General features: G+C 42.4%; 1 protein-coding gene across 1 annotated transcript in view; it reads left to right on the top strand.

Annotated features, from left to right (window-relative positions):
- Positions 1-15444: 15444 nt before the first annotated feature.
- LOC142214637 (NACHT, LRR and PYD domains-containing protein 12-like) overlaps positions 15445-19545 on the top strand; it is a 114426-nt gene continuing 110325 nt past the window's right edge. The window contains exons 1-3 of the mRNA XM_075283575.1: positions 15445-15606; positions 16349-16546; positions 16843-17014. Of these exons, the coding sequence (XP_075139676.1) occupies positions 15445-15606; positions 16349-16546; positions 16843-17014 (532 nt within the window). The remainder of the gene's footprint in view (positions 15607-16348; positions 16547-16842; positions 17015-19545) is intronic.

Raw genomic sequence — 19545 nt, 5'->3', positions numbered from 1 at the left:
TAAATACTGTATATATATGCCCAGTATACAGAGCCCTGATCATTCCTAAATACATATGTGCCCAGTATACAGAGCCCTGATCAGTCCTAAATACTGTATATATATGCCCAGTATACAGAGCCCTGATCATTCCTAAATATATATGTGTCCAGTATACAGAGCCCTGATCAGTCCTAAATATATACGGTATGTGCCCAGTATACAGAGCCCTGATCAGACCTAAATATATATGTGCCCAGTATACAGAGCCCTGATCAGTCCTAAATATATATGTGTCCCAGTATACAGAGCCCTGATCAGTCCTAAATATATATGTGTCCAGTATACAGAACCCTGATCAGTCCTAAATATATATGTGTCCAGTATACAGAGCCCTGATCAGTCCTAAATATATATGTGCCCATTATACAGAGCCCTGATCAGTCCTAAATATATATGTGCCCAGTATACAGAGCCCTGACCAGTCCTAAATATATATGTGTCCAGTATACTGCGCCCTGATCAGTCCTAAATATATATGTGCCCAGTATACAGAGCCCTGACCAGTCCTAAATATATATGTGTCCAGTATACAGCGCCCTGATCAGTCCTAATTATATATGTTCCCAGTATACAGAGCCCTGACCAGTCCTAAATATATATGTGCCCAGTATACAGAGCCCTGACCAGTCCTAAATATATATGTGTCCAGTATACAGAACCCTGATCAGTCCTAAATATATGTGTCCAGTGTACAGAGCCCTGATCAGTCCTAAATATATATGTGCCCAGTATACAGAGCCCTGATCAGTCCTAAATATATGTGCCCAGTATACAGTGCCCTTATCAGTCCTAAATATATGTGCCCAGTATACAGAGCCCTGATCAGTCCTAAATATATATGTGCCCAGTATACAGCGCCGTGATCAGACCTAAATATATATGTGTCCCAGTATACAGAGCCCTGATCAGTCCTAAATATATATGTGCCCAGTATACAGATCCCTGATCAGTCCTAAATATATATGTGCCCAGTATACAGAGCCCTGATCAGTCCTAAATATATATGTGCCCAGTATACAGAGCCCTGATCAGTCCTAAATATATATGTGCCCAGTATACAGAGCCCTGATCAGTCCTAAATACATATGTGCCCAGTATACAGAGCCCTGATCAGTCCTAAATATATATGTGTCCCAGTATACAGAGCCCTGATCAGTCCTAAATATATATGTGCCCAGTATACAGCGCCGTGATCAGACCTAAATATATATGTGTCCCAGTATACAGAGCCCTGATCAGTCTTAAATATATATGTGCCCAGTATACAGAGCCCTGACCAGTCCTAAATATATATGTGCCCAGTATACAGAGCCCTGACCAGTCCTAAATATATATGTGCCCAGTATACAGAGCCCTGATCAGTCTTAAATATATATGTGTCCAGTATACAGAGCCCTGATCAGTCTTAAATATATATGTGTCCAGTATACAGAGCCCTGATCAGTCCTAAATACTGTATATATGTGCCCAGTATACAGAGCCCTGATCAGTCCTAAATATATATGTGCCCAGTACACAGAGCCCAGATCAGACCATTTGGAATATCTGGGTCACACCCGGCGTCTTACAAGTTGTTGGTTCGTCCTTCTCTAGTGATAACGTTACTTAGTGGATATTGATCTCCATACATTTATCCCCATACAGTGACACATCAGCTCTCTTTATTCTCATCCTGTCACTGGGATACTGGTGCTCTTCAGCCGGTCTATGTGCAGCAGCACAGCATAGCACAGGGATGACGTCACATCCAGCCTTATAAGTTCATTTCCGGAGTTTCCTCCTATTGACCCCAGAAGATGATGGAGGAGAAGTCTGTCCAGGAGACTGAGAAGTGGAGTCACATGTAATGGAGTCATGACTGCTGGGGGAGGGGAACCAAGGTAGAGCAGAGACTGTGCAGGGAGGGTGACTGGTTAACCCCTCAGTGACCAGGCTTTGTCGCTGTTTCATGCAGCGGACTGGCTGGCACACACCATGTGTTACAGGATGCAAACAGATCCAATCCTTCCAGGCATTACAGGCGGTGACATAGTGTACAGAATATATCCGCTATATTCTGTTCAGTGATTCCTGAGGAGATGAAGCAGCAGATCTACAAAAGCGGAATAACCAATACAGTCACCATTATTTTATTACGCAGTTTTCCTAGAATCCTGAATGTAAATGTCAATGTGGCCTTGCTATATGTACCTGAATTGGAAGCATGATTCTTGGAAAGCTGGGTTTTTCTTTCAAGGGGAGCTGAAATGACATTACAGCTTGTATATAAGTTTTCACCCAGCTTTTCAGAAGAGCAGTAGTGGCAACTAGAGATGAGCGAACTGACTTGTACCAAGCCGGGTTTAACTCGAATATTCCAAATTGTTAGTTTTTACGAAACCGAAAAAAATGGAGATTTGTATCGGGAAAAGTAAAATAAAAGTAAACTGAGTATTCATTCAATGCGCAGGAAATTCATGAAATCTCTATAATTTTACACGTTTATCATATTGTTCTTTCTTTTTGCTCATTGCTTTTCTCTCTTGCTGTTACTATAGTGAGAGAAGCAGGATCCAGGAAAAGGACCTGACAAAGGGTTAACTTGAAAGTGAAAGTATCTTGTGGAGGTTCTTTTCTGCAATTTCTGCTGGATCTTGCTTTTGCTTATTAGGTAAGATGTTTCTCTTTTCTGCTGTATATGTCTACAGAGTTCATTATTTTATGGTTCACTCAGTGATGTGCGGGGTCATCAACCTCCAGGCAGATACAAGACTACTCAAGTGCAAGGCAGGAGATGGGATTTCAGTAAATCTTATTCACACCAGCAGCTGTGAGGCAAAAAATTTTTCCAACAAAAGAAACTGCCTGTGCCAGGGTACCATGAGGGATTTTGTGTTTTAACAGAGATGCCAAGAGTCTGAATCAAGTGGAAATCACTGGGCTAGCGCTACATGGTGACTTTGTCCATGACACCTTTTGCTAAATCAGCATGTTGCCCTTCACTAATGTTAGTGAATGGAATCACATTGTAACCCCAAGGGTGCTGTGACTTCAACTTCTAGAAACAAAAAGCTGAAACACTTAAAAGTTCAACACTAATCTCTCTAAATTAATTTTGGGTAGCTCACTGATCGGGGGGGCATTAACCCCTTCAGCGCAATTTTCCCGGCGGCGTGTGGGAAAGCTCCGGGATTCCTTGTAAAGGCTCCCCGACCTGTCATACACTGGCTTCTATTGCAGGGTACTCTATGTAGTTGGTATTTTGCAATGCATTGCATTAGTGATCAGACCCTCCGACGTTCAATACCCTTAGCGTGTCTAATAAAGACATACATTAACCCCTTCCCGACATCCGCCGTAATAGTACGGCGCTGCCAGGAAGGACTTCCCGCAAACCGCCGTACTATTACGGCGGCTGCATGGTGCGCACACAGAAACTGTGTGCGCACCATGCGCTGCGGGTGTCAGCCATATGTTGCGGCTGACAATGCCCCGTAACACCCGCGGTCATCTCCGCCGGCATCTCCGGGGTTCTACTTTGTTATGGTGGCGATCGCCACCCCCCCGCGACGGTTTTGGGGGGTGCCGGTGTTCATAGGGGGCAGCCCGGGGTCTGATCAGTGACCCCGGGTCTGCCCCATCACTTACCCCCTTCACTACCTGGTTGACCCTGCCTAAAAAGGAAGCTGTCAGCCTGTGCGTCCACACAGGCTGACAGCTTCCTATACACTGCAATACACGTGTAACATGTGTATTGCAGCGTATATGTAGTGAAGCGGTGATCGGCCGATCACTGCTTCAATCCCCCATGGGGACAGAAAAAAAAAGTTGGAAAAAAGTAAAAATAAAAAAGTTTAAATAAGTTTAAAATAAAATAGAAATAAAGACCCACAAATCCCTTTTTCCCCATATAAAATGTTTTATTATGTAAAATAAAGAAAAATAGAAAAAAACATTACATATTTGGTATCACCGCGTCCGTAATAACCTGAACAATAAAATTAAAACATTATTTAACCCGAACGGCGAACGTTGTAAAAAAAAAAACAACGTAGAAAACCGCACAAAATAATGATTATTCACCACCTTTCCCTTACAAAATGTTCAATAAAAAGTAATCAAATGGTCAGATGAAAACCAAAATGGTACCAATAAAAAGAAGAGGTCTTCCCGCAAAAAATAAGCCCTCATCCAGCTCTGTGTAGCGAAAAATAAAAACGTTATGCCTTTCAGAAGATGGCGATGCAAAAATAATTGATTTTTTTCCCTAAATTGAATTTTATTCTGCACAAATAGCAACGCATTAAAAAATCATATAAATGAGGTATCGCCGTAACCGTACCAACCCGCAGAATAAAGGTAATGTGTTACTTATGCTGTACTCTGCACGCTGTAACCGTACCGACCCGCAGAATAAAGGTAACATCTTACTTATGCTGTACGCTGCGCGGGAAAAAAAATAAATGCTAAAAAGCAATGTCAGAATTGATGTTTCCTTTTACATCCCACCCAGAAAGAGTTAATAAAATGTAGTCAATAAGTTACAGGCCCCAAAATGGTGGCATTGAAAAGCACATCTAATACCGCAAACACCAAGCCCTCATATGGCCACATTGCCAGAAAATAAAAATAAAAATCTAGCTTGTACAATGTGAAGACAAAAACCCCAAAAGTCGCCAAATCATTAGGACATAAGTGGCTGTGACTAGAAGGAAATGTGTAAGCGGTGCGAGCGTTTTCAGGGGACCCCCCATATTTACAGCTTATGAGAGATAATACACCAGCGCTGATCCCCCAGAATGCCCCTCTTCCCCGTCCGTGTCATAGGAGCTAGTGGGAAAATAGAATGGGATTTGGTGTACCCAATTTACTCCGCACAGCTTACACATTCACTTCGGGGTTACTAATGCTCACTACATCACTTGATGAATTCTTTGAGGGGTGCGGTTTTCACAATGGGGTCACTTTCTAGAGGTTTCCACTGTTTTGACTCCTCAAGGGCTTTGTAAATGCGACATGGTTCCTGAAACTGATCGCAGCCAGATCTGCCCTCTAAAAGCTCCTTGGCGCGCCTTCCCTTCTGCATTGCGCTGAGCGTCCATATATTAGTTTACACTCACAAGTGGGGTACTATGGTAGTCAGGAGAAGTTGCATAACAAATTGTGGGGTGCGTTTTCTCCTTTAACCCCTTGTGAATGTGCAAATTCTAGGGCTAAACGAAAATATTAGTAAAATAAAATCAAATTTGAAAATTTCACCTCCATTTTGTATTAATTCCTGTTAAGCACTTATAGGGTTAAATTACTAGGCATATGTTGTTTTGGCTTATTTAAGGGGTGCAGTTTTGAAAATGGGGTGATTTATGGGGGGCTTTAATACAAGGGTCTTTCAAAACCCCTTCATAACTGGATTAGTTCCTTAAAAAATGGGTTTTGGAAATTTCTTGAAAATTTTGAATATTGTTGTTTCACTTGTAAACCTTATAATGTCCGTAAGAATTAAAAGGGCGCCTAAAGTTTGATGCCGACATAAAGCAGAGATCTGGGACATGAGATTTAGGATATAATTTTGGCGGTGTGACTTTCTGTATGCAATGCACATCATTTCAAACTTTATAAAATGCATATTTTTCAAAATTTACACCAAATTTCCTATTTTTTCATAATTAAACACAAAACATATCAACCAAAATTCACCACTAACATGAAGTATAATGTGTTATGAAAAAACAGTCTCAAAATCACTTTGGTAAGTTAAAGCGTTCGAAAGTTATTGCCACATAAAGTGACACATGTCCGTTTTGAATAAACGAGCTTGGTCAGGAAGTCAAAAAGTGCCATCGGTGGGAAGGGGTTAAAAAAAAAAAAATATATATATATATATATATATATATATATATATATATATATATATATCTCCTTATACCGTGTTAGCCAGTGGATATGAAATGAAAGACATTTTTTGAGAGAAGTCCTCAGTAGTTGATACCTTTTTTAATGGCTAACTTAAAGAGTTTTTTGATGACATATCGAACTTTCGAGACTCTATAGAAGTCTCTTCATCAGGATGGTATAACACAATTTCTGAAGTTAGGCATATAGATAGATAGATACACAGGAATGGAGTGTTAGATGCAAAATAGATGGAAAACAGAACATAATGTAAATAAACAGTTTTAAAAAAAACATATATATCAGTTCACAGGAAAGTTCTCTGGGTTTGTAGCTTTTTTGATCAGTGATGTGTTGTCTAGTGGTTGTAAAAGGCCATAAAACCCTGTGCCTGATTTAACCCCATTGGAGAGTGTTAAAGGTCGTCATAAGTTTAAACTCCCATATGCGGCGATCTTTTCTGTGCCTAAAATTCCCTCTTTAATTCTTAAATGGGCACAGAATGCTACACTTTTACAAACAAATAACAACTAGCATAAAATATAACTTTTAATTTGGTCAGCTAAAATACTGTAGCCAGGGCTAATTTAAAACAAATAGATACTACAATGAACATGATCAGGGTCACTCTCACTAAATTCTTTTGTATGTGTCCCTACAGATTGTTAACACACTTGTTTTAAGATAATTGAGCACCGGGGAATGATAAACAGAGTATCTAGCAGACTTCAACAGGCACAACTTGATGAGCTTAAAGTAAATAACCTGGCTACTGCTTTCACTGTATAGGAACCTTGTCCCCCGTTCCCCTGCTCTAATATCAAAGATAAAGCCCTAGAGTCTCCGCTCATCTATTTGGCTTATAGACACTAAGGTACACCTGCGTACTTGCCCGCTTTCATAAATACTATGCGCGGCTAGATTAAACGCCCAGTGTATATATCAGATAGGACTCCAATACATTTAGGACCTATATGTATCAGAACTATGTTCCTGTTCATTTAGGCATACATCATAGGTAGCTAGATATTCCGTTGGTTGCATCTAATTAAATAAATAATTTTCTCTCAACGCGTTTCAAAGCTAAACTTTTCATCAGGAGAGGATATGGTATTCGAAAATAACAAAGATGTAGTTGCGGTTAAAACCGCATTTCCCGGTCCCCTGATGGTGGGAACCGGTACGGAGTGTCTGACGCTGACTGCTGCAGCGCTCGGGTTTAAATAGAACCCAGACGTTCTTAGGGAAACGCCCACTTTACGTCATCCGGCTCTCTGCCAATCAAATCACAGAGTGTCCGTACGGAGGATACCTCCCCCTCCAGTGGGCGTGCACTACTCCCCGAGGCGTCCGATTCCACAGCGCTGTCCTTCTACACGGACAAAGGAACCAGAAGGTAAGTATGTTTAATAATAGCAGCTGTTAATAAAGATCATCGACTCCATATCTTATGGTATTATTCCGTTATTGCCCGTATATGCGATCTATGTATATCGCGCATCCTATTGTTGCCAAAATATGCGATCCATGGATATCAACCAAGATTGGGGAATGATGCCCTATATCAGCAAATAGATAACTCAGCATACCTATGATATCATTCTGTTATCACCAGAGTATGCAATCGTTCTATTGTTGCCAATATTTGCGATATATGGATATCAAGCAAACAGGGGAAGTGATGCCCTATATTGGCCAATAAATAACGCAGCGATACGTGTTCGTCTGAACAATGTCCAAACCACGCAACAATGTAGTGGCAACCTTAAAGATTACTCTATTTCAGTTGAAAGACCATAATATATCGCGACTGCAGAACTAATTTCTCAGTTACATTTTATATACCCTTATGTTGTTAATCATAACAGCTGAACCTTCGATGCTCTCAGTACAGGGCATTTGTATTAAAGCATCTCGTCACCTTCTGCTGTCTGGTCTTTCTTTTATAAGGTAAAATAAATCGCTTTATACTGACTAATGGTAAATAACGAAGGTGAAAGTGATATCATACATTACAAAGAAAATATAGTATAAATATTACTCTGACAGAGTACAGATCTTACACAATGACAAAGGGAATGTTTATGGGTTAACCATAGCCCAACTCTAGATGTGATAAAATATACGTAGTCACAGAGTTGATTTAATCGTTATATGCATTATGTGACAAAATTCAGGGGGGTACATTTAAAGATCAACCCTAAATTAGCTCCAGAAACATAACGTATGTGCGCAGTCACAGAGCCGATTTCCTTCATTGAACACTACTACCTCTTGTCATTGATACTATCATACAGTTAATTAACACTGTCAGTGTAAGATATAAGAATTATCAAGATGAAGTCGTATATAACCCTGCTGTCCGATCCTTAAATAAACGGGGCAAAGGAAATTTGGTCATTAAGACCCTTAGGTCTCACACATTGAAATTTAAAGATCCACCTCGCCTCATGTTGTAATAAGAGGCGATCCCAGTCTCCTCCCCTTGTGGGTTCAGGTATATGTTCAATACCCTGGAACCTCAGAGTACCAGGGTTTCCTTCATGGCATTGCCACACGTGGTTGGAAAGTGTTTTATCCTCCTTCCTGTTGATATAACCAACGTGTTCCAAAATCCTCTTTTTGAATTCCCGTCGGCAAGTACGCAGGTGTACCTTAGTGTCTATAAGCCAAATAGATGAGCGGAGACTCTAGGGCTTTATCTTTGATATTAGAGCAGGGGAACGGGGGACAAGGTTCCTATACAGTGAAAGCAGTAGCCAGGTTATTTACTTTAAGCTCATCAAGTTGTGCCTGTTGAAGTCTGCTAGATACTCTGTTTATCATTCCCCGGTGCTCAATTATCTTAAAACAAGTGTGTTAACAATCTGTAGGGACACATACAAAAGAATTTAGTGAGAGTGACCCTGATCATGTTCATTGTAGTATCTATTTGTTTTAAATTAGCCCTGGCTACAGTATTTTAGCTGACCAAATTAAAAGTTAAAATTCCCTCTTAGTATCAGGATCTTCATATCCTGGGTCATATTATGATCCTCATTGCAGAAGTGTTTTGGCACAGGGAGGTCCATTCTTTGCTCTCTAATCGTATGTCTGTGTGAGTTCATCCTCATCCTCAGTGACTGTCCTGTCTCACCTACATACAGGCCCTCAGGACACTTAGTACACAATATCAAATACACTACATTAGGTGTGCTGCAGGTGAAGTTACCTGGGATCTTGTAGTGTTGATCAGAGTTTGGGATCTTTATTTTGTCCGTGGTCAGTATGTGAGGGCAGGTTTTGCACCTCTTATGTCCACATGGAAATGTTCCTTTGTTAGTTGGAGGTGATAGTGAGCTGCTAATAACCATATTCCTGAGGTTTGGTGGCTGTCTGTAGCACAGGAGAGGGGGGTCTGGAAATATGGATATATAGTCAATCACACAAGACAGTCAATCACACAAGACAGTCAATCACACAATCCAATACGAGAAGTTGGTATACAAACATAGAGGCTATTGGTAGAAGTTGTCAAAATCTCTCATCTAGACATCTAGTTTTGTTAGGGGGCGTTCACACTACCGTTGGTGTCCACTCAGCATTATCCGTGGCTATTGTCCGTACAAGATTTTAGCAATGGAGACTAGTTTGTCCGTTTTCTATTTCCATTCATTTCAATGGGATTTTATCTTGTGTCCTTTAGTGTCTGTTTGTTTTCTTTAGTGTCTGTTTACACGCATGTCCGTTTTTTTAACCCCTTAGCGACCCTTGACGTAACTGTACGTCATGGGTCGCATGGGGATGTATGGAGCGAGCTCACACGCTGAGCTCGCTCCATACACGGCAGATGCCGGCTGTATCATACAGCCAGGACCTGCCAATAACAGCAGCGGTCGGTGCCCGAGCCGATCGCTGCTGTTAACCCTTTACACACTGCGGTCAAACGCGACCGCAGCGTGTAAACCGCGCAGGCGGCATGGGCGCCGCCATGTTTCGCCGATCGCCGCCCTCCTGAACGTCACATGAGGGCGGTGATCGGTTGCTATGACAGTCGGAAGCCTATTGAAGGCTTCCAGGCTTGTCTCTGCATGAGATCTATTAGACGATGCCAGAGGCAGCATCTAATAGAAGTGCTGGGATTCTGCTATTCACTGCAGTACTGTAGTATTGCAGTGAATAGTATGGGCGATCAGACTCCCTAGGTTTCAAGGTACCTAAGGGGTCTGATCATAAATGTAACAGAAGAAAAAAAAAAGTTTTTAAAAGTATTAAAAAAATAAAAAAAATATAAAAGTTCAAATCACCCCCCTTTCCCTAGATTAGCTATAAAAGTAATTAAAGAACATTAAACATAAACATATTAGGTATCCCTGCGCTCCAAAATGCCCGAACTATTAGAATATTAAAACGTTTATCCCGTACTGCGAACAACGTAGCGGCAAAAAAAATAAAAACAGCCAAAAAGCGTTTTTTTCAACACTTTGCCTCTTATAAAAAATTGAATAAAAAGTGATCAAACCATCAGATCTTTCCCCAAATGGTATCAATAGAAACGTCATCTTGTCCCGCATAAAAAGACACCACAACCAGCTCCATACATGGAAATATGAAAAAGTTACAGGTGTTAGAACATGATGACACAAATTTTTTTTTCTATTTTGCAAAGTTTATCATTTTTTTAAAAGTATCAAAACATTTCAAATACTATATAAATTTGGTATCACCGCGTTCGTACTGACACGTAGAACACAGGTAACATGTCATTTGTACCAAACAGTGAACGCTGTAAAAATTAAACCCATAAGAAAATGGCGCAAATTCATTTTTTCTCCAATTGCACCTCATTCTGAATTTTTTTCCAGCTTCCCAGTACATTGCACAGCATATTGAATGGTGCCATTACAAAGTACAATTTGTCCCGCAAACAATAAGCCATCATGTGACTCTGTGAACTGAAAAATGAAAAAGTTATGGCTCTTGAAATGTGAGGAGGGAAAAATGAAAATGCGAAACCAAAAAATGGCCTGGTCCTTAAGGGGTTAAAGCAGACAAAAAAAAATCCTACATGCAAGACTTCTCTGTCCATTAAAAAAAAAAAAAAAAAAAAAAAACGGACAGAAAGTGTCCATTATTTTTCTAACATCAAAGTCTATGGGCAACGGACATATAATGGACAGTAACTGATAGCTACCAGTTACTGTCTGTTATGATAGGTGTCCGTTTTTTTTGTTTGTTTGTTTGTTGTAACAGACACCTTCTGAGCAGGCACCAACAGTAGTGTGAACCCTACCTAACAGTCATAAATACCACACTGGGTATAAGGAGTCTGAACAGGTGATAACGCATCAAGGCAAAATACGTAACTGGAAAATACATATCTGGGGATCTCTTATCACACCTACTGTTCCTGAGCAATCAGCGCTGTTAGTTTCATCACCCAAAATAATAATACTATAATAATACTCCTGTGCTGGAGTAAATATACAGGGACCACCCACCTGACTGCGAAGAACCTGATTAGCATATTGGGTTTTAAAACAAACAGCAATGATTGCTCAGGAATGGTAGTGGCTAGTGAGAAAATTCCAAGTGTGCCAAAAGTGATGGAGCAACCCTATTGAAGAATGCAAAGAATTGAAGATGTTGGTCCCCTTTGGAGCCACCACAATATGATACATCGATCAACAGTCCATCAATAATTAAAAATATATAGAACATATTTTGCAGAAATCAATATTTCGTTTGACCCTAAAATGCACAGACCTCACTATAAGGCCTGGTTCATATCTGCGTCGGTAATCCGTTCAGGGAGTCCACATGGGGAACCCTACCCGAATGGAATACCAAATGCATTGGCAAGCGGTGTGCAGTGAAAGCACACAGATCCCATAGACTAATGGTGTCCGTGTCCTTTCTGCACAAGTCATGGGGACAGGAAAGTAGATTGTGAAGTACTTTTCTGTTCGCATGTTCAATGCAGAGACCTTGCGTTAAGCACACAGAGGGGTATAGTGAGTATTTTGAACTCCTAGGTTTTGAAAAAAATTGCGTTAAAGAAAACATTTTCATATTTTTTACACAAAAGTGTCATTTTAAAGGCAGTTTTTTTTCCACATAACTCATAAAAATGAAGAAAAACACCCCTAAATATATCACCCCACTTCTCCTGTGTCAAAAAATGTACACACAGTTTATTAAACAATTTCTCCTGAACACGGCAATACCCCATATGTGGCCATAATCTGCTGTATGGGAATATGGTGGGGCTCAGAATGGGAAGAGCGCTATTTGGAGGGCAGATGTTGCTGGAATAGTTTTAAGGTGCCATGTCGCATTTGCAGAGTCCTTAAAATATCAGTACAATGGAAACCCCTCAAAAGTGACCCGATTTTGTAAACTACAACTTTCAAGGAGTGAATCAAGGGGTATTATCATTTTGAGCCTAAAATGCTTCCCAAAAATTAATGTGCAAAATTAAAATTTTTAAAGAAATATACCATTTCGGTGCCCATCACTTTGCTGCCACTTTGTGATGTCAGAGGCCTGCACTCCTAAAACTATTAAGGGGCCATCCCGAAGGGGCAAAAAATTATATATGTGGGTGCGAACTGCTGCTTGGGCACACAGTAGGGCTCAGAAGGGAAGGAGCACTGCGCTCTTTAGCTATTGGGGTACAGATTTAGAGGGACTTTCTGGGGGCCATGTTGTTTATGCAGAGCCCTGGAGGTGCAACTAAACTGGAATTCCCAAGAAGTGACCCCATTTTGTAGGGGGAATTATGTTTTTTCATGTTTGATCATGGCACCCAAGGGGTTAAAACCCCCCCATTAGAGCTCAGCTTCAATGAGGGCGTTAAAGAGAGGATGTTTGCTGTTAGGCACTGACAGGGAAAACCTACCCTGACTGCCCGATTTATTTTTACTATGGGCCGGTCATTAAGGGGTTAAAACAAGCTGCATGGACAAAACCCTATAAACTTGGCATTAACATATGTGTAAAGATGAAAAAGTTTTCTAACTGTCAGAAAATCCTTTTTCTAAATGTAATGAAGGGTTTGTTTTTTGTTTTTGTTTTTTTTTTGCAGGGAATTTACTACTCTCCCAGGCTCGGGAATGGATAATACAAGTTCTACAACTTCTACAGATGGTAAGGATTTCTCCTTTTCTTACTTCTTACAACAAATCCAATTCCTGCATTGGGTAAAGTATTAAGGCATCAGGATGTTGGCATAGCCCATGTGACTGCTGAGGCCCAATCACAGGCCTCAGTGGTTTTCCCCAGGTATGTGATGTCAGCCAAGAGGCCAGAAGAGGACCCTGATTGAGTGCTTGGGAAAGTGAGTAAAAGACTGGGGCCCCACGTTGCTGAAACGCAGTTTTCCGGAACTGCGTTTCAGCAAAGCCCGGAATGTCTACAAAAGAAATTGGAAATACACTGTGGCTGAAAATGACTTTCAAGTTTGTGGCGCCCTCCATCAGTAATGCTGGAATTCAATATGGTGTTGGCCCACCCTTAGCCTTGATGACGGCTTCCGCTCTCGCACGCAGACGTTCAATCAGGTGCTGGAAGGTTTCTTGGGGAATGGCCGCCTATTCTTCACGGAGTGCTGCACTGAGGAGAGGTATCGATGTAGATCGGTGAGGCCTGCCCGAAGTCGGCGTTCCAAAACATCCCAAAGGTGTTCTATAGGATTCAAGTCAGGACTGTGTGCAGGCCAGTCCATTACAGAGATGTTATTGTGGTGTAACCACTCCGCCACAGGCCGTGCAGTATGAACAGGTGCTCGATCATGTTGAAAGATGCAATCGCCATCCCCGAATTGCTCTTCAACAGAAGGTGTTTAAAACATCAATGTAGGCCTGTGCTGTGATAGTGCCACGCAAAACAACAAGGGGTGCAAGCCCCCTCCATGAAAAACACAACCACACCATAACACCACCGCCTCCAAATTTTACTATTGGCACTACACACGCTGGCAGATGACGTTCACCGGGCATTCACCATACCCACACCCTGCCATCAGATTTTACCGTACCGTTTTTCCACTGTTCAATCGTCCAATGTTTACGCTCCTTACACCAAGCGAGGCGTCGTTTGACATTGACCTATGTGATGTGTGGCACCCAATCACCTGACCACGATAAAAGTCCGTGAGTTCCGCGGAGCGCCCCATTCTGCTCTCTCACGATGTCTAATGTCTACTGAGGTCGCTGATATGGAGCACCTGGCAGTAGGTGGCAGCACAATGCACCTAATATGAAAAACTTATGTTTTGGGGGGTGTCTGGATACTTTTGATCACATAGTTTATATAGGTAGTTCTTATCTCCATTCTGTTTATTCCACTCCTGTCTTTGGCTCAAAAAAACGCAACAAAAAAAGCTGCGTTTCCGCTAAGTGGGGCTTCAGCCTAAGGGAGCCTTCACATGGAGTAAACGCGCGTGTATTTTTTCAAAATACACGTGTAAAAATAAGACTCCCATTGACTTCAATGACATTTTACTGGCGTATTTTTACACATGTAAAAAATATCATTGAAGTCAATGGGAGTCTTATTTTTCACGTGTATTTTGAAAAAATACACGCGCGTTTACTCCATGTGAAGGCTCCCTTAGACTGAGTTCACATGGAGTTTTTTGGTCAGAACTCTATTGGGAGGCTTTTTTTGGAGGCTGATTTTGGGGTGGATACCTGACCAAATTCCTGACCAAAATACTCCATGTGAACTTACCCTTTAGTGTTTGTTTCCACACCTCCCCTAGTCCTTCACTTATTACACTCTGGGATCTGAAGAGTTAATTTCACTTCCAGTGTGTGGCAAACTTATTTGACCTTGTACGAATCTGGGGGCTGAACCATCTGAACCAAAACCAGAACAAATCTTTAGAGGTTTGCCCATTTCTCCAGCTGCTCACAGTCCAATGCTAGTCACTCCGTCCACTTCTCAGGCTTTCCATGTCTTGACTATTATCAGTGGGATAAAGAGCCGCAAGTCCTCCCATCTTAAATAGCCTACAATAAAAGAGCATCCCAAACTGCATTGCATCTAACCCCCCTCCCCACCCCCAAAAAATAAGTTACATAGTAGATGAGGTTGGATAAAGACATTAGTCCATCAAGTTCAACCTATAACCCTACAATCCCCTACAGTGTTGATCCAGGGGAAGGCAAAAAACCCCATGAGGCTCATGCCAATTGCCCTATTTCAGTTGGTACTAATGTAAATAAAACAAAAAAGCAAAGATTGGAAATCACAAATAACCATATTTTATTGACAATAGAACATAGCCCACATATCAGAAGGTGAAAGTTACACCTGATTGGCTCACTCCGAGGAGGGGATGCGATAAATGTGAGAAAAGAGCCTCTCAGTGCCCACGGAAACATTGTATCTTTTCTGCTGACTTATTCTCTTCTCATCTCAACTGCTGCCTTTACATTAACCCCTTCCCGACATCCACCGTAATAGTGCGGCACTGCCGGGAAGAACTTCCCACAAAAGTTCGCGGAAAGGGGTCACCGTGTTTATTGGTACATTGACCGAGCAGAGATGGCTGCTGTGCCTAATAGCAGACCATCTCTACTCATCGCTGAGAGGGGTGATAACCCACCCCCGCATCAGCGATTGCTGCGACAGGCTGGTCAATGCAGACCAGTCAGACATAGCCTAAGTACGCCATCAAATGATGATGAACGTACTCCGTATTGCCGGGTAAGCGTGGAGGGTCTCCAAAAGGTGACTGCTGTTCCCTAACAGTATGTCACCTATAAGATAAGTCCCACATAGTCCCTCCTGCAGCGGCGATTGCTGAGGCTGGCCCGGTCTAATTAGACCAGTCAGCCGCAGCCTCTATACTGTGGTATCATCAGCTTGGGGGGGTCTGCAGAGGATGAGGTGGAAACTCTGGGGGGGTGAGATAAAAGTGACTGTTGTTCCCTAACAGCATGTCACCTTTAGGGGCCCCCCCTCCCTGCATTGGTGATTGGTGCGATTGGCTGGTCTAATTAGACCAAACAGTTGTAACCTGCATATAGTAAAATTGGTGGGGGGCTGCTAGGTCTTCAGTTGACTCTGGTGTGGGGGTCGAACACCACCACCACCACAGATGATCCCTGTGATTGGCTGGTCAGTTAGAAAAACGATAGGTGCGCATACAGCTTATTATCTAAATAGACATCATACAGCTGCAAAATACGGACATGTGAATAAACCTTAACCAAGAATTCAGCAGTCTTCTGTATTTGTGAGGGGACGTTATATTATCATGTGCTCATTGATGGCTGCATGTGTATATCGCATAGTAAGAATGCACTCTAGGGTGCAAAATGTGAATGTGGAAACCCAGGCTCATAGTGAACTGCAGAGAGTTGTGGATTTCTCATTTGTGAAACCTAACATGGTCCAGATTGGGAACATTCTACATAAATGTTATCTGTGTCTCCATGTTCTATAGACTTCATTCTTGTGTCTCCTTCATTTCCTAGATGATGATGAGACCCGGGAGTTTCACCAGAAGCTTTGTCAGTATAAAGATCATACACTGAGGATGACATATAAATATTTCCAGGATGATCTGCTCTACATTGTGGAGAACATGAATCCTAATTCTCTTTTGTGTGAGCTGTATTCCAGAAATATTCCAGATCTTGAGGTGAGAAGACATGACCGTCCAGTGGTATATACAAGTGTCCCATGTGTTATAGGAACAGTTTACACCATCTCACCTTCCTCCAAGAGACTGAATTTCAATTTTCCTACATGTCACAGAGTAGACTAGTAAACATTTTCTAGTATAATAGGAGACAGCAGCTTATATTTAATGGAGAACAGCCCAAAACTCAAGATGGAGTATTTGGCCCTTTTCTTCTCATTGGAGGATCACAAATCTGTTTGTTAGCTGAAGAGTCTGGATTATAACCCTTACATGTGACACTTCTTGTGTTCTAGGGATACCGGAGTCTAGAAAATGATAGAAAAAGATTCTCCCAGACTTTACTAAGGGATATTTTCCAGAGAGGAAGAGAAGCTGTGATAGGATTGTGGGTCAGTCTATACATCTTACAGAAGAAATATGGCTCCCCCGGCATGCTCGCTGTACTGGAGGAACTCTACCACACAGGTAATATTGTGTACGTGATGTGTCATGAAATAGAGGCTCTTGCTAGGAATGGACAATGTATTCAAATTGTACAATTCATATGCTTTACATCTGAAGTTATCAGATAATTCCAACCTCTCTGAGCCGACCACCCAAATTTGCATTAAAAAATGACCTTTTATGGGGGGGGGGGGGGGGGGTTGTTAGTGTTGGCAAAGAAAGAAAAGTGTCAAAAAGTTTGTAGCAAAAATACAACAAATTAATCTTAATTAGTACATATATATGATAACATGTAGTAAACATAAAAAGACAAAAAAGTAGGACAGTATAAAAAAAGGTGTCAAGCATAAACGTAAAGAATGCCTATATAGTGGTGTATATAGCATAGTATATATGGTGGTGTAGAACACTGCGCCTTGCATTAACATGCATAGGGAGTCTGCTCAGGTAGTCAAATAATTCAATGACTGAGTATGGCACGCACATGACAGGCATCGCTCTTAGAACCACTGCACACTTCACTTATTTGACCAGTTATGGGGTCAAAACTGACCAAATAATTAAATTTTGAACTCTTACACGTCGATATTAGTGTCAGGTATAAACAACCGTGCAGAGGCTCAAGATCCTACTGTAGCGTGAAAGAGCGCACTCCTTTTACACCCTCATCTGCTGATTCCACAAAGATGTCTACATAACTTGTTGTAGTAAATGCTATACAAGTAGAGCCCCCCCCTGAAGGAATGGAGAGGGCATCATAGTGACATGGCGATATAGCATTGAGGGTGCAGCAGCTTGAGGAGGCCACAGAGTGGCTAGGTGATATAAAGTGGAGGTGGCAGCAGCCTTAGGAGGCCATATAGTGACCCAGTGGCAGAGTGAGCAGGTGTCAGGATCTTGTTTTATTGAACCCTTTTCTTTTTCCAGCAGTTAAGATGGAGTTTTTTGTAGTTCCTCCCTGTGACATCACCTTGGTTTCCTGATGCCTGAGTATTTAACATGTGTGTATGTGATTACCCAGTTGCCTGAGTATTGTTTCAGAAGTCTGTCTTCTGCCAGTGTCAAGCTTTAAAATGATTGTTCCAAGTTGGTTATCTGCCACCTTAGAACAACTTCCAGCACGCCTTTCCACTACTAATGACAATTGCTATCTAGCCGGCCCACTGTAGCTGTGGAACTACTGCTTCCAGCAAGCCTGTTGCTGCTAAAGACTATTGTCATCTACCCGGCCCACTGTAGCTGTGGAACTACTGCTTCCAGCAAGCCGGTTTGCTACTAAAGACTGTTGCCATCTACCTACTTCATTGTAACTGTGGAACTACTTCTTCCAACAAGCCCTCCTACTGCTAGAGACTATTGACATCTACCTGGTCCATTGGAGTTGTGGAACTACTGCTTCCAGCAAGCCCTCCCGCTGCAAAAGATCTGCTGTTTCCTGCCAAGCCTCTCTGCCTTACATGGAGCTGCTTGTAAGTCCGTTTGTTGTCTTGCTGTCCATATACTCCCTGTTACCAGCTAGTAAGGGTATTGCGACAGCAGCAGCAGCATGAGGGGCCATTGGCCATGCAGTGACCCAATGGCAGAGTGTGGAGATTGCAGCAGCCATACAGTGACCCAGTGGCAGCATTGTGAGGAGGCCATACAGTGACCCAGTAGAAGAATGTGGAGAATGCAGCAGCGTGAGGAGGCCATACAGTGACCTAGTGGCAGAGTGTAATATTTACAGTTGCCTTATGAGGCCATACAGTGACCCGTTGACAGAGTGTGGTGAGGCAGCATGGATCATGTAATCTACTGTATAAGGCAGGGGTGCTCACACTTTGTCAGCATGTGAGCTACTTCATAACATGACCAAGCCCTAAGATCTACTACCCACTTCCTGTGGGCGGGATGGGCGTGTCTGTGGGTGGGGCATGTGGGCGTGGCCGGGGGGATTGTGAGAGCAGGAGACAGCGGCGTTCTGGGGTCACCCAGGGATCCCCACTGTCTGCTTCTTCACAGCGCAGGCTGAGAGTTATCTCTGGACACTGGCAGGCTGGGGCTGCGGCAGCCCCACCTGCCAGTGTCCGGAGATGACTCTCAGCCTGCGCTGTGAAGAAGCAGCACCCCGGCTCCCTCCATCCCTAAGAGCGTCCTGCAAGTGTCCGGAGTCCTTGTTCACACCGCAGGCTGAGAGTCATCCTGCGATTGACCCATACATCCATTGCGATCGACGTATTGGGCACCCCTGGTATAAGGCATTGGTGGATGTAAATCCTGCCTGATCCAGGCCTGATTCATCTTCACAAAGGTGAGTCTCTCCAAATTTTGGGTGGACAGGCGAGTTCTCCTTGGTGTAACTTTGCTCCTCGTCGCACTAAACACCCGCTCTGATGTCACACTACTGGCAGGGCAGCACAGCTTTTTCTAATCTGGATTTCTTCACGTTTTGTGGTAACGAATTATATTTTTTCTAAAATGGCTGCTGCACACGTTAGGACATGGGGCAAGGAACGCTAGGAACTCGGCATCACCCACAATACCAATGCTGCAGCCAATCAGCAGCCAGCCAA

Source organism: Leptodactylus fuscus, chromosome 7 (assembly GCF_031893055.1).
Source record: "Leptodactylus fuscus isolate aLepFus1 chromosome 7, aLepFus1.hap2, whole genome shotgun sequence".
NCBI classification, from domain to species: domain Eukaryota; kingdom Metazoa; phylum Chordata; class Amphibia; order Anura; family Leptodactylidae; genus Leptodactylus; species Leptodactylus fuscus.
This window is presented reverse-complemented; position numbering and strand designations above follow the sequence as displayed.